Genomic DNA, 16239 nt, shown 5'->3' with positions numbered 1-16239 from the left:
ATAGATCAAGTAAATATTTAGTAGGCTTGCCATGTATTTCACTACGAGGAACACCATGAGCAAGTAGCCAATGCCATAATTCCACACGAGTCAGACTATTCTGATTAGTGTTCTGACTCTGCTGTCCATTATGGTAACCACGCCCACCTTGCCTTTGTCGATTAACTTTTGCCATTTGGCCCCTACTACCACAGGCTCCAGTCAGCCATATAGTATGTAAGTGTCTTAGTTCAATTAGGGCAGTTCCCACTGTCAAATCAGGTTTACATAAAATAGCAATCACAGCAGTCTTCAAGGATGGTGGAGCCCCCTTCACAAATTTATTCCTCACGGTACTGGTGAAAGACGTGTCTTCTGGACTCTCCATTTCTGGCTCTAGGGGTCTAATCTGATAAATCCATTCGAACAGGCCAATTTCCCTAAGCCTCTGGATACCTTCTTCTACATTAAACCAAGGCAGGTCTGGTACTTCAACTTGACTTAAGGTAGGCCACTGCATAATCCATGCTTCAGTAAACCAACCAAGTAAAGTATTAGATCCTTTCCTAACCTCTCAAGCTGAGACATTGAATGAAGAATCCATACTTAGTGGACCTAAATCAATAAACTCAGACTGATCCAATCTTACATTACTTGCACCATTATCCCACATCCTTAGTAGCCATTCCCATACATATTATCCAGGTTTCTGTCTGTACATGTTGGCAAAATCAAGCACATCTTTTTGAGTATAGCGTATCACCTCCTCAGTCACACTTTCTATTTCACCTCTTGGGGCTCTCTTAGACTTGACCTTTGTTATGGGCCTTGCCCGTGCTTGAGGCAGTTTCCTGAGAGCATTCAGGAATGTTTTCCATGGCCTCTGCCTCACACAATAACCCTGCAGGACCGGTTTGGCTAGTCCCCTCAAACTGAGGGGGAGGGGATAATGGTTTTACAGTAATCTGTTCAGATGGGAGGGATTCAACAGAATTTACAGGCTCCACATCCTGATCTTCCTGATCATCTGTCCATATGTCCCCATTCCAGGTTACAGGATCCCATTTTTTTCCAATCAATGTCCTCACTTTAACGATAGACACTGTTCTGGGTTGGCAATTGAGCTGGCATTGTAAATCAGCTACTCTTACAATAAGACTCTGGATATGGGTTTCAGCTATGTCAGCCCTGGTAGTAGAAGCTATAAGGCTTTCTCTCAGGGCACAGCTGGAAGCACTGAGGTCATTCATGCAGCGCTTAAGCCGAGACTCATCAGCTTTGAGCCCATCTAGCTCTTTCACCAATTTATCCAGTGTAAGTAGGACCAATCAACCAGCTTCCCTATACTCCTCATTCTGACAAAATTGCAGAAAAGTATCAAATATCCGATCACCCAGAGCATCACTTCTCACAAGTACTTGATCTATTGGTGGTGCTGTTTCGCATATTAATTTTGCCACCTCACACCACGGATTAGTAGGGCTCTCTTTACTAGCAGAAGCAGAGTCGCTAGTGTCATCAAAATTAATCAAACTGGAGAACCAATCTAGGAAGCCCATCCTTATGATTTTGTCTCTCTAGAACCACTCTCGATACCAAATGTGTTAGATGGGGTTCTCTAGAGAAACACAAAAACCAGCAAAGCGTAGAGTGAGAGAGAGAGAGAAAAAGAGAAATTTATCTTAGGAAAATGGCTCACAAACGTATAGAAGCCAGCAAGTCCAAAGTCCCTGGAGGAAACCCCGGGCTGGCAGCAGCCTTAGCTTCCGCAAGTGCAGGAGGCAGAGAAATTCAAGGCTGGCAGGCAGTACACTGGTTGTTGACTCCAACGAAAGACGAATCCAAGATCTCCGGGCAGAGCAGTGGGCTGCTCACTTACAGAAGGTTGTAGTCAGCACACCAGGGTCCCAATTCCTCAAAGAATGTCTCTCTTCCCAAGATGTCCCTGGATATCCTGGTAGCAGGCCACACCCCTAGGGAAACTCCCCTTGGGCAGATTGGCCACTCAAAACACAGTCATCTGATCCCATCATGGGAACAACCACACAGAACTGGGGTCCAGCCAAGTTGACACACAGCTCCAACTATCACACTGGGCATAAACCAAAAAAACCAAACTTACTGCCATCTAGTTGACTCAACTCATAGCAACACCTCCTTGGGTTTCCAAGGTAGTATCTCTACAGAAGTAGATTGCCCAATCTTCCTTCTGAGGAGTGGCTGTTGAGTTTGAACCTGTAGCCTTCTGGTTAGCAGTCAAATGCCTTAGGCACTTCATAAAAAATGGCAAGTGTGGTAGATGTATTCTATCCCTACCTCCCTACTCTACCCCCACTCCATCCCTACAGACCCATCTTTCTCTGTGCCCATGATGCTGACCTTTAATGAGTTGCTTCAACAGGCTTCCTTGCCCTCAGACTTGGTTGGTTTCAGCCAATGGAAAGCAATGGCAAGAGAGAGGGATTGGAGAGGGTGAGATAAAGGATCTTTATTTCCCTGACTCTCCCCACCCATGTCATCCTGGATGCGTCCCTCCACCAAAGGCCACAGGTTTGTCAGCTACTTCTACAGCTACAGCTGTAGGAGGCTTACCCTTACTGTGCCCCTACTTCTCCCCTACTCTCAGCAATGCCTAGCTCAGAAGTCACTCCCAGGAAGCCTTCCAAAGTGGTCACTGGCTGGGAAGGGTAAGCCTCTTCAGGCTCCAGTACCTGGACTTCCCCTGTCCTTTTTCAGGCCTAAGGGTGAAACAGCTCCCTGCTGTTACTCCAATGAGATAGATGTGTTTCCATCCCTTATTGGTCTCCCTTAGAAATTCTCCTCCATTACTTCATTCATCTAAGCCATCTGGTTCCTACCAGGAACTTGACTGATACTGTAAATATCAAGACAAGGCTTAGACTACGAGTTTGGCAGTTGGGAAGAATGTGATGCCCCTGACTAAAATGAGGAATTCAGAAATCCTGACAAGTTTGAGCAAAGATGTCATTGTTGGCTAAGTTTACAGTGGGAGTGAGATATCAAGTGAAGATATACACAAACATTTGGAGCTACAGATGAGAAGTTAAAACTAGGACTTTATAGCTTGAAAATGGCATTTGAAGCCATGAGAGTGAGTTAGGTGCTCAAAGGAAAGAGGATAAGGAAGAAAGAGAAGAAAGTCAGTTATGAATTATAATTTAGGATACTGGAATTTAAATTACATGTTGTTGTTGTTATGTGCCATCTCACTACCGTTGAGTCAATCCTGACTTGTAGTGAGCCTCTTTGAGTTTCCAAGGCAGCATCTCTATGGAAGTAGATCACCCCGTCTTCCTTCCGAGGAGTGGCTGGTGGGTTTGAGCCACCAGCCTTCTGGTTAGCAGTCAATGCCTTAGGCACTACGCTACCAGAATGGTTTCTAAATGAGGTTAAATGAGGTTATCTCATTTAATTCTCGTAATAGCTGTGAGATGGGAGACATGCTACAACATGTCTAAGATCATATATCCAATAAGTAGAATTAGGATGTAAACTCACTAGAATGCTCCAAAATCCAAATGCTTTCTATTATGCTGTGTGAACCAAACTGACAAGTTTTAGTCTTAACTCTGTCTTCCAACACTGGACCAAATGGACCTGAACTCTCAAACCACTGTCAGGAGCACATTTGCTCTCTTCTAAGTCACAACCAGAATTTCACTTACCCTCTAGTGCCTTTCTGTAGACCAGTTCTTTCTGCTTTGCCTACCCTTTTTAATTCTATGTTCTCCCAGTTCCTGAAAGTCTGATTCTTTGGAGATCTCCTTTATCTGTCATTCACTCCCTAACCCCTGCAGTCTGGCTTCTCTGGATCCACCACTTCATTGAAACTGTGCTCGCTGAGGTCCCTCATGAACTCTTGGTTTTCAAATCCAATGCACATCTTGCGTTCCTTACTTGAACATTTGATAGTATACTCTACTCCTCTTTCTTAAAACTTCCTTTCCCCTTGCCTTCCACAGCTCCGCTCCCTCCAGGACTGCCTTCTGACCTTTCAGATCATTCCTTCTCAGTCTCCTTTGCAGACTCCTCTTCCTTCACGACTGAATTTATGTTTTCCATAATTCTATCCTTGGTCCTCTTCACTTCTCTATATATTTTACGTGGACATTCTCATCCATAGTTTCAATCTACTACAATACCCAAATCTACATTTCTTCCCAAACAACTCTTCTAATGTCCAGATCCATTGCTCTAAATGCCCGCTGGACCTCTCCACTAGGATGTCCTATTAAAAACAAACAAACAAACAAACAAAATCTATTGTTGTTGAGTCAATTCCAATTCATGGTGACCCTATGTGTTACAGAGTAGAACTGCTCCATAGGGTTTTCTTGGATGTAATCTTTATGGAAGCAGATCACCAGACCTTTCTTCAGTGGCATCCCTGGATGGATCTGAACCACCAACCTTTAGGTTAATAGTTGAGCACAAATCATTTGTGCCACACATGGACCTTTTGGATGTCCTATAAGGAGCTCCAACTCAAAATGTCCCAAACTGAACTTGACATCTTACCTTTTGCCTGTGTCCAATACCCATTGTGAACTGGCTCCTCTACTTTTATTTCTGACCTTAGTTGCCCCAGCCAGAAATCTGGAATTCATCCAAGCCTCCTTTCTTCTTTTATTCCCTCCCTTTTCAATCTGCCACCCCTTCCATAAACCCTTGGGTTTGTCCTTCTCTACATCTTCTCTGTCAGTTTTGGTTCAGGCTCTCTTATCTTGTTTTCTGGATTAGAGCTTCCTAACAAATCTCTGAGGAGCTCTGGTAGCATAGTGCCTAAGGCACTTACTTGACTGTGAACCAGAAGGCTGGCTGTTCAAACCCACCAGTCACTCCTCGGAAGGAAGGTTGGGCAATCTACTTCCGTAGTGATACTGCCTTGGAAACCCAAGGAGGAGTCACTATGAGTCAGGTCTGACTCGACAGCACATAACAATAACCAATCTCTGTATATACAGTCTTGCCCCATGATGCTTGTCATTTCTCAGCTTTAAATCCTTCAGTGTCCTATCACTCAACCTCAGGATAAAATTTAAGTCTCCTAGCATGACTTAAAAGGCTGTTCATGATGTGATCTTTGTCGAGCTCTCTAGCCTACTCTCTTCTACTTCACCACATGTACTCTGAGCTCTAGTTGATAAGTTACAGTGTTATACAGTTCCTTAGCACTTTCTTGCCTTTATACCTGTTGTTGCCTTTTCCCAGAACACCTCTTTACCCCCTACTCTGCCAACTGTGCCCCTATTTCGCCCCTACTCTGAGCAATGCCTAGCTCAGAAATCACTTCCATGGCTTCCAGCCAATAATAGACAGGTATATGAGTTGAACATTTCCCTGAGGTAGATACACTCCTGGAGAGAACAATCATGGGAGAAAGAAGGGCTGCTTATGCACAGGAAGACAGCTCAGGGGCAGGAGTGCATGGAGAGATGGACACAGGGAAGAGGTAACTATAGGGAGGAAGTGGGAGGGGAGCTGTTGCATTGTGGTGAATTGCGGTCAATGTCATGAGACAAAGTGTATGTAAACTGCTGTATGGAAAGTGAATTTGCTATGTAAATTTTCACCCAAATCACAATTTAAAAAAAAAAGAAAAGAAAAGAAATTACTTCCAGGAAGCCTTCCAAAATGCTCTTTGGCTGGGAAGGGTAAGCCTCTTCTAGACTGCCAATAGCATCATCTGTGACATTTGTCAAGGTGAAATTTACTTGTCTTTTACCAGTCTTTTGTTCCTAGGAGACTATGAGACACTTGAAAAGGGGATTGTTGCTTTATTTTTAAGTCACTAGTGCCTGACACAGGGTCTGGGACATAGGATTATTGTTATTTGCCATACAGTGGATTCCTACTCATGGTGACCCTGTGTCACTGGATAGCACAAATGGTAAAGTGCTCAACTACTAGATTTGAAAACTTATTGAGCACGGTTCCACTGCACACATGGGGTTGCCATGATAGGACATAGGAAGTACTTGATAAATATTGAATGAATAAAGGAGTTATTTAATTAATATGATGAATGAATGAATAATTAATTGTATCTTTTAGCACTTAGGTCCTCTTGATTACTCTCTAGAGTGTTTAGTTTCTGAAGCACAGCACTTAAACTTTGCTTGCATTTTCATCAGGATTTCTGATCACTTACCTTGTTTCTGACCCAATGGCCCAATCTTCCATGGGAGCACATTTCTGGTTCTCCTAGTCTCAACATTTTGCCCCATTGCCCTGTTCTACCACACCTTCCCATGGCCCTGCTACGGATGAGCAAGGCTATTATGGTGACAACATAAATTAGTGATTTTACTAAATACAGAAACAAGCAAGAATGTAAAGGTAATAAATTCTGGTCTTAAAAGCATAGCTTCAAGATCAATTTTAGGAATTTTAAAGTTTTATATGTTTTATTACCAAATACCAGTAATTTTTCTAAACTTAAATCCACCAGCCACCACTTGTCTATTAGCTTATTGTACTGTGGTGGCTTGTGTGTTACTGTGAGGTATTTCAAATACCAGCAGGGTCACCCATGGTGGACAAGTTTCAGCAGAGCTTCCAGACTAAGACAGACTTGGAAGAAGAAAGAGGCCACCCATTTCTCAAAGAATTGGCCAGTGAAAATCTTATGAATAGCAGTGAAACATTATCTGAGATAGAGCTGGAAAACTTTATGAATAGCCCTAAAACTTTGATGTAGAAGATGAGGCCCTCAGGTTGGAAGGCACTCAAAATAGGACTGGAGAAGAGCTGCCTCCTCAAAGCAGAGTCGACCTTAATGACGTGGATGGAGTAAACCTTTCAGGACATCTATCTGCTGATGTGCATGATTCAAAATGGGAAGAAACAGCTCCAAGCATCCATTAATAATCAGAACATGGAATGTACAAAGTATGAATGTAGAAAAATTGGAAGTTGTCAAAAATAAAATGGAACCCATAAAGATCGATATCCTAGGCATTAGTGAGCTGAAATGGACTGGTTTGGGCCATTTTGAATTATACAACCATATGATCTACTATGCCAGGAATGACAAATAGAAGAGGAATGGTGTGGCATTTATTATCACAAAGAATGTTTCAAGATCTATCCTGAAGAATAATACTGTCAGTGATAGGATAATATCCATATGTGTATAAGGAAGACCAGTTAATATTACTATTATTCAAATTTACACACCAACTTCCAAAGCCAGAGATGAGGAAATTGAAGATTTTTACCAACTTCTGCAGTCTGAAATTTACTGCATGCAATCAAGATGTGTTGATTATTACTAGTGATTGGAATGCAAAGGTTGGAAATAAAGAAGTATCACCAATAGTTGGAAAATATGGCCTTAGTGATAAAAATTACATTGGAGATCACATGATAGAATTTGGCAAGACAAGCAACTTATTCATTACAAATACCTTTTTCAACAACATAAACAGTGTCATACATGTGGACCTCACCAGATGGAATACACAGGAATCAGATTGACTATATCTGTGGAAAGAACCAATGGAGAAGTTCAGTATCTTTAGTCAAAACAAGACGAGGAGATGATTGTGGAACAGACCATCAATTGCTCATACACATGTTCAAGTTGAAACTGAAAATAATTAAAACAAGTCCACAGAGCCAAAATACACCTTGATTACACACCACCTAAATTTAGAGACCATCTAAAGAATAGATTTGATGAACTGAACACTAGTGACCAAAAATCAGATGAATTGTGGGATGACATCAAGAACATCATCCATGAAGAAAGCAAAAGACAGGAAAAGAAGAAAAGACCAAAATGGATGTCAGAAGAGACTCTGAAACTTGCTCTGGAATGGAAAGCAGCTAAAGCAAGTAGAAGAAATGACAAGATAAAAGAGCTGAACAGAAGATTTCAAAGAGCAGCTCGAGAAGACTACGTCAATTATTATAATGAAATGTGCAAAGACATGGAGTTAGAAAACCAAAAGGGAAGAATGCATTTGGCATTTCTAAAGCTGAAACAACTGAAGAAAAAATGCAAGCCTCGAGTTGCAGTGTTGAAAGAGTCTGTGGGCAAAATATTGAATGATGCAGAAAGCATCAAAAGAAGATGGAGGAAATACACAGAGTCACTGTACCAAAAATAATTGGTCGATGTTCATCCATTTCAGGAGGTGGCATATGATCAAGAACCAAAGGTATTAAAGGAAGAAATCAAAGCTGCACTGAAAGAATTTGCTAAACATGGCTCCAGGGATTGATGTTTCAATCTCCACTGAGATGTTTCAACAAATGGCTGCCACACTGGAGGCACTCACTTGTCTATGCCAAGAAATTTGTAAGACAGCTACCTGGGCAGCTGACTGGAGGAGATCCATATTTGTACCCATTTCAAAGAAAAATGATCCCACAGAGTGTGGACTTTATCAAATAATGTCATTAATATCACATGCAAGTAAATTTGCTGAAGATAATAAAAAAATGGTAGCAGCAATATATTGACAGAGAACTTCCAGAAATGCAAGCTGGATGCAGAAGAGGACGTGGAATGAGAGGTATTATTGCTTATGTCAGATGGATCTTGACTGAAAGCAAAGAATACCAGAAAGATGTTTACTTGTGTTTTTTTGACTATGCAAAAAAACATTTTAAAGCATTTGATTGTGTGGATCATAACAAATTATGGATAACATTGAGAAGAATGGGAATTCTAGAACACTCAACTATGCTCTTGAGGAATCTGTACATAAATCAGGAGGCTGTCACTCAAACAAAACAAGGGGGTACTGCATAGTTTAAAATCAGGAAGGGAGTGTGTCAGGATTATATCCTTTCACCATATTTATTCAATCTGTATGCTGAACAAATAATCTGAAAGACTACAGTCTGTAGTATGGATTACACCTCAACATAAAGAAAACGAAAATCCTCACAACTGGACCAATAAGCAGCATCACCATAAATGGAGAAAAGATTGAAGTTGTCAAAGATTTTATATTACTTGGTTCCACAATCAACACCAATGGTGGCAGCAGTCAAGAAATCAGACAACGTATTGCACTGGGCAAATCTAGTGCAAAAGACCTCTTTAAAGTGCTCAAGAGCAAAGATGTCTCATTGAACACTAAGGTGCGCCTAACCGAACCCATGCTGTTTTCAATCACCTCATATGCATATGAAAGCTGGACAACAATTAAGGACAGAAGAAGAGTTGACCCTTTTGAGTTGCAGTGCTGCAGAAGAATACTGAAAGTACCAAGGACTGCCAAAAGAACTAACAAATCTGTCCTGGAAGAAGTGCAGCTGGAATGCTCCTTTGAAGCAAGAATGGCCAGACTTCGCCTCACCTACTTTGGTCATGTTGTCAAAAGGGACCATTCCCCGGAGAAGGATATCATGCTTGATAAAGTGGAGGGTCAACAAAAAAAGGGGAAGGCCCTCAATGAGATGGATTGACACAGTGACTGCAACAATGGGCTCAGGTATAGCAAGGATTGTGAGGCTGGCACAGGACTGGGCAGTGTTTCATTCTGTTGTACACAGGGTTGCTATGAGTCAGAGCCAACTCAATGGCACCTAACAACAACAAAAACATATCCACCAAGCCTCACAAACTATGCATAGGTTACCTTTTATAATAGCTTATATTTTCTTCTCTTGAATCTATCATGTTCTCCAATGTATTAGTAGGTGACTAGTGGGGAGTAACAGGCATAAATGATAGGTCCCCTGAGAAAGCAAAGGGACTAAATACATGAAGAAACAGAATTCTAAGCTTGTCTATGTCTACAACACAAAGATAGTTTAATCTGTAGCAAAAACATTTCCTACCAGTACATTTCTACTCCCACCAATGTAGAGAAAGCATGATCATATCAAGACATTTATATTTATCCATGTCAAATTTCCTAATAACAATTTTTAAAAACTGGATGAAATTTATTACCTGACTCCTATTTTGTGAATAGGGAGAATCTTGTGCTATTCTTTTGGAAAAGTCTTGAACCTGCAGTGAAAACAGGCAATCTTTCATTAATGGCATTGTGTCTCATGTTTGAATTTGTTTACTTCTGTTGTTCATAACAAGCTTTAAGAGTATTACTTTAGCCTTCAGTTGATCAGTCTGTTCTTTTAACTTCTGACACATCTGTTTCCCTTTTGATATCTCTTCAAATACGTTAGAACTTGAGGAAGAGTCTTCCCGAGAGGCTGGTGACAATTTAAAGAGACTTGTCTCAGATTCTATTCCTATATAAGAAAGAATATGTTTTGGCTGCCATTCATATCAACTTATCGCAGTTTTGTTAACTACTGAAAACAGAAGTCTGTGGCAATCATCACCATTTGCTATTTTTGTTTAAAAAGCCCACAATAGGCCTATCTATGTCAAAGAAGTTGAAAAATGATAATACCTGTAAGAAGTTCTTGGTGGGTATGTGCTGCAGGCTCTATCTGCACAATTAAAGGATAAGAAAACATTACTCTAGATCAACAAAGCCATTATTCAGAATGATCAGTTGTGTTCTGGTCATCACAGAGGTAGCTAATGGCCCAATGCCACAATTGAATTCCGGTTCTGATACTTACCTGCTGGATGACCCTGGGCAATTGCTTAATCACTGTAAGCCTCAGATTGTTTAGTGGTAAAATAGGGATAATAATAGAATCTACCTCATAGGGTTGATATGAGGATTAAATGTTAAATATTTACCATAATATCAGGCGCATGGTAAGCATTCAATATGTGCTATCCATTATTACTACTGTATTTGTTACTGTTATGTGGTATACTCAAACATTTCTCCTAAAACTAGGCCATAAACTGGGAGTTCTGGTGGCATAGTGCCTGAGGCATTTGACTGCTAACCAGAAGACTGGCGGTTCAAACCCACCAGCCACTCTTCAGAAGGATGGTTGGTCAAGGAAGGAAGGTTGGGCAATCTATTTCTATACAGATACTGCCTCTGAAACCAAAGGAGGGGTTGCTATGAGTCGGATCTGACTCAATGGCAGTGAGTTTGGTTTTTGGAGTTTTTTTCGGGCTATAAATGCCATGAGGACAGGGACTGTTGTTGGTCTTGTCACAGCTCTGTTGCTGGTGCTCTCGTAGCACCAAACGCGTAGTAATCACCCTCTAGAAGGAAAACAGTGTTCATTAAGTTCCAAAATGTGTGTCAAGACAGTGATTGTTTACACAGGACATGACCCTTTTCTACTTGCCACAGGCTGACTGTACAAAGTATGTTTATAATTCCAGAGTGATTCACCTTGAAGACCTTATCATTGTTCCCATCACATAAAGTCCAAAAACACCCTCGTGTCAGAGAACTAAATGGTTAGCGGTCAAATTAGACTATGGTCGTAATGAGTATCTCAATTATATTACAGATAGGAAACCTATGAAGCTTGGTTTTACAATCTGACTCCACAGGACTAGAGAAAATCAGACTCTTGACCTCAGGCTCCCACTGCCAGAGGGAGATGAGCCTGCTACTCATTCGGCTCTTACTAAGGACAGGGCACTGAGCACTGTGCCCACTCAGGGACTTTTTCTCCAGCAAAATGAGGAACTCTAAGCCTTCTGAGTGTCAGTGGAATATAGATCGCTCCAAGACCGAACAAGCATCCCAGTTGTGGCCAGGTGGGCTTTTGGCTCAAGGATGGGGGGAAGTTCTACTTCCCAGAGTGTTTAACTGAAAAAGAAGGGAGTTGAAGCATGAAAGAGTAGAAGTGGAAATAGGCAAACAGGATTGTTCAGTTCAGGGCACCCTTCATAAAACATCTTCAAAGAAAGACCATGGAGTCCTGGCAAAGTACTAAACCGAAAATGTTTACGTTGGTCATTGATGTGAATTTGCCTTATTACAAAATCTCAAAAAAGCAATGAGATCATGTTGGGTAATTGGGTTGGGGGATGGGAAGTTAAGAGGAAAAGGTATAATTTTAAGCATTAAAGTGGTATAATTTTAAGCATTAACACAATTTTGCACTACATGGTTATAAATATAACAGCTTGAAATATGTTATTTAAGATCTTAATTCAATTCAACTTAGCATTAATAACTATGGGAGTAATAATATATATAAGACACAAGGCCAAGCCTCTGGGGGAAGTTAGGCAATGGAAAGATCAGACAAGAGTGTTACACTCCAGAGCCTTCCAATCTAGTGGGAGAAACAGACATGCCCCAGATCATTGATCCAAAGCATCCCAAGATAAATGTTCTGACAGAAGTACAAAACAAATCAGGACAGGAGAGAGAGTGAATTGAGGGAATCTGGAAAGTTCTGTGGCACAAGTAGAAATTGAAAAAGGCCATGAAAATGAGCAGGTCTTGGGTAAGTAGAAGCAGTCCATACAAAGCAGGGGCTCAGAGAGTTCAGGACCTGAGGAAGGGTTCAGACTAGCTGGGTACAGGATTACTTCTTGGCAGAAAGAAGTGAAAAATAGAAGGGTAACCAGTTGCTTCTTCCATCAGTTTTAGCTCATGACACCCTGTGTGTGTCAGAGTAGGACTGTTCTCCATAGAGTTTTCAGTGGCTGATTTTTCGGAAGTAGATCACAGGCCTGTCTTCTGAAGTGCCTCTGGGCAGACACAAACCTTCAACTTTTCACTTAGCAGCAGTACACGCTAAGCGTCTGTAGCATCCAGGAACTCAGAAGAGCAGGATGAAGTTTAAAAAAGAGAGAGAGAGAGAGAACGAGAGAGAGAGGCCCAAATCCTAGGTTGAAGAATTTGGGTTTTGTTCTTTTATGTATCGTTGTTAGTCCTCTGATTTTACCAATAAGGACATCCAATAAGCTTCTGAAAGGTCATTTACTCAGGGTTACCCAGAACCAGAACCCAGCTCCATGTCATTCTTAAACCCCGTACTGATGTGGATGATCTGTGGTACTGATTTCTATTCACTGAAGACTATTCTCTCTTACCTGTATTTGTTGTGAAGATTCAACAGTTTCCTTTTTCTGCTCTTGATGTTTTTCAACACAATTTGAACTAGGCATAGTTTCTAAAATGTCTTGCACAAGAGCAGATTTATCTCTCAAGTTAAGAGAAGATATTGCTTGTTTAGCTACCGTAAGTGGTTTATTAATTATGTTATTTTTAGGGATTTTTACTCTGGGAGCAACTTTAGAGAAATCAGGGAGCCAATACTGAACTTGACCTTGGCTGTATTTGAACCCATTCCAGGAACTTGATTTTTCAGTCTGTTGTTTTTGGGGTGCCAGCCCTTGGAAACTTTTTTGATAATCATTTGGACTCTTGGTTTGAGTTAGAAAGTTTGAATTCCCTTGAAGGCTGCTGCATCCCGCAACCACTGGCTCTTCTAAATCAGACATGTTTTCTTCCATTTTGACTGCAGAACAACTGGGCTTACTATTGTCTTCACCATCCCTTTTTGGGTTGAGTTGGTCATCAATTTCTGGAGTTTGTTCTTTTGGCCAAGAATTCTTAACGTAACACAAAATGATATTTTTAATATTAGTTTCATCAAAGCTATCAATATTAGAGGTCTCTGGGAGAGTTTCACAATCAATGCCCTGGCCTTTTAAGAATTCCTCTTTAGAAAGGTGATTGAGTAAAATATCAGAAATGTTTGACTTTGAAGCGTTTTCTTTATTAGGTGGAATATGAAGAATTATAGTGCATTGTTTATCATGTTTTTTGTTGACAGCATTTTCAGTAATTTTATCTAGAATCACGGCCATATCTGCATTTCTGCAAGTCTTATTATGTGTAGCCTTTTCCTGAGGGTCATCTACTGTTAAAATAATTTGATGTGAGACATCAAAAGTGTCATTGTTTGAGGTAAAATTATAATCATTGCATATATTAATTTGGGGAATATCATCATCATAATTTGTATCTTTGGAAAAATCAGCTTCATCCATGTACGTGCAGCCTGATGTCTCTTGTACTCTGATGCCTGGTATTGATGTTCTTATTGTAACAATAGGTCTTCTACTTTTCATTGATCATCTTCATTGTGTGTCCTATTCTGTGAGAAATGAGAAGAGCCTCATTGTTAAGTATATCAGAATGATGTATAAAACTATGCTTATCCTGGCATCGATAATAAACTAAAATGCTTTTCATTTAGAGAAATTGAGTTATAAATATGAAGGCAAGCTCAACCAAAAGCTAAATACCATGTTAACATCATTAGTGGTATAAAAGAGAAGAACTGAAAAGGAAGGGAAACTTAAAAAAATTTTAGTTTCCATTCCTTAAATTTTGAGGGAGACACTGATCTATAGTTAATAACCAAAAATGTTGGGTATTTATCAACCTCTTTTAGGAAATACAATTTGGCATTTGTAAAGGAGTCCTGGTGACTCGATGGTTAAGTGCTTGTCTGCTAACTGAAAATTTGGCCATTGGAACCCACCCAGCACTCTGTGGGAGAAAGAGCTAGTAATCTGCTCCCATGAAGATTACAGCCCAGTAACATTATGGATCAGTTTTGCTCTGTCACAAAATGTCATTTTGAGTTGGAATCAACTCCACAGCACCTAACAACAGCAATCTCCCCAAACAGAAGTTTGGGATACAACTAAAGGACTGATTTTTAAAAGAACAGTGGCCATGACTTTTCTACAAATCACTGATGGATTTCTGAGTTGTGTGGTACTGAAAGCTGGCTTGGCTCAAACATAATCATCAACCTTCTCTGCTTCTGGTGCATTTTCACCTGTCTCTTCAGACATTCTGAGCCCTTCTCCTGATCTTCCTTTGAATATCTGAGAAGGGCCCACAAGGACTGATAGAAATATGATCTAGGAACACCAGGGCCTTTTGAACACCTGGAGGCTAATCTTCAGCCAAGCTTCTCTCTTCTAATTAAGACCCATGCAGGAACCTAGCTGGAGAAGCTGTCTTCCTTTTAGGGATCCCAATCAGCTGTCATGGCCCAGGACATAGCTGCATGTCTTGGGAATTAGATGGAAAATGGTCAGACAAAACCATTAGTATGATTTTTTTTTTTTTTTCCTGAGCAAGTCATTTAGACATCTCAAACTTGATTAGTGAATTTTGGGGGCAGCTCCTTAGAAGCAGGAAAAATTGTCTCAAGTGTTGGATAGAGTAATCAGGCTTTAAAGAGCCCTAGTGGTGCAATGGTTAAGTACTTGGCTGCTAACCAAAAGGTTGGTGATTCAAACCCATTCATCTGTTCCATGGGAATAAGACCTGATAATCTCCCCTACAAAGATTATAGCCTAGAAAACCCTTTAGGGCAGTCGTACTCTGCCACACGGGGTTGCTAAGAGTTGGAATTGACTTGACTGCATCCATCAACCAGGCTTTGATCTGACCTGAACACCTTTGCTGTTACTAACCCAGGGTAACCCAGCTAGAGATTGACTCTGTCTTGCCCACACCATGACAGGGTTGAACTAACTGATCTCGGAGGTCCTCTCTATATTTAAATTTTCCTGAGTCTACGAATTTGTGATTTACTAAATAAGCTAAAGTAATGTGTCTGACAAATAAAATTGGGGTTTAATTCTCTGAGAAAAAGGAGTACAAACTAAATGAGATAAAGACATTTGTGAAAGATTATACAAAAATCTTAATTTATAGATATATGCCCATGTTAAAGACTCCAGATTAAGAGATAAAGATCACTGCAGGATCCCTTCAAATCATTTATAGTATCCAATGGTTAACTGTAAAATGAGATACATCTATATCAACAGAACTGCAGGCTATTCTAACCCAAGCTAAAGGACAAGGGACAATGCTTCCATAGAAGTCAAAGTCACAGTGGGAAAGCAGGAGTTGAGAGACCTGGATTCCAATCCTAGCTGGCTCCTTAGCCTACTACTATATGTTCTTGGGCAAGTTATTTACCTTTCCTGGGTCTCAGTTTCCTTTTATGAAAAGTAGGGATAATACCACCTAGTTCACAGTCTTGCTAGATGATTACATGAGAGAATGCACATAGAGCACTTAGTATAGTTCCTGACTCAGAGCAAGCACTCACCAAAAAGTTTAAAAATGAAAACAACAAACCAAATTCAGTGTTGAAATACTGAAGAAATGTCCAGGTACAGAAGGCTAGGCATCCTTTATCTCCAGGATATTTAAAGGATAGTGGAGGAAATGGCACACAGTAGACACAATCTCTAAGACAAAAACCAAACTCACTGCCGGCAATTTGGACCTGACTCATAGCGACCCCTCCTTGGGTTTCCAAGGCAATATCACTACGGAAGTAGATTGCCCAATCTTCCTTCCGAGGAGTGGTTGGTGGGTTTGAAGTGCCAGC

At 40.7% G+C, this 16239-nt stretch overlaps 1 protein-coding gene across 1 annotated transcript in view; it reads right to left on the bottom strand.

The window, feature by feature from the left end:
• The window catches only part of AKNAD1 (AKNA domain containing 1), a 90714-nt gene extending 76853 nt beyond the window's left edge, over nt 1-13861 (bottom strand). The window contains exons 1-4 of the mRNA XM_007949888.1: nt 12899-13861; nt 10380-10419; nt 10070-10215; nt 9914-9973 (exon numbers count right to left, since the gene is read on the bottom strand). Coding sequence (XP_007948079.1) covers nt 9914-9973; nt 10070-10215; nt 10380-10419; nt 12899-13861 — 1209 coding nt within the window. The remainder of the gene's footprint in view (nt 1-9913; nt 9974-10069; nt 10216-10379; nt 10420-12898) is intronic.
• Nucleotides 13862-16239: the final 2378 nt, after the last annotated feature.

This window comes from Orycteropus afer, unplaced genomic scaffold (assembly GCF_000298275.1).
Source record: "Orycteropus afer afer isolate SDZICR_OR568_19922 unplaced genomic scaffold, OryAfe1.0 scaffold00010, whole genome shotgun sequence".
NCBI lineage: Eukaryota > Metazoa > Chordata > Mammalia > Tubulidentata > Orycteropodidae > Orycteropus > Orycteropus afer.
This window is presented reverse-complemented; position numbering and strand designations above follow the sequence as displayed.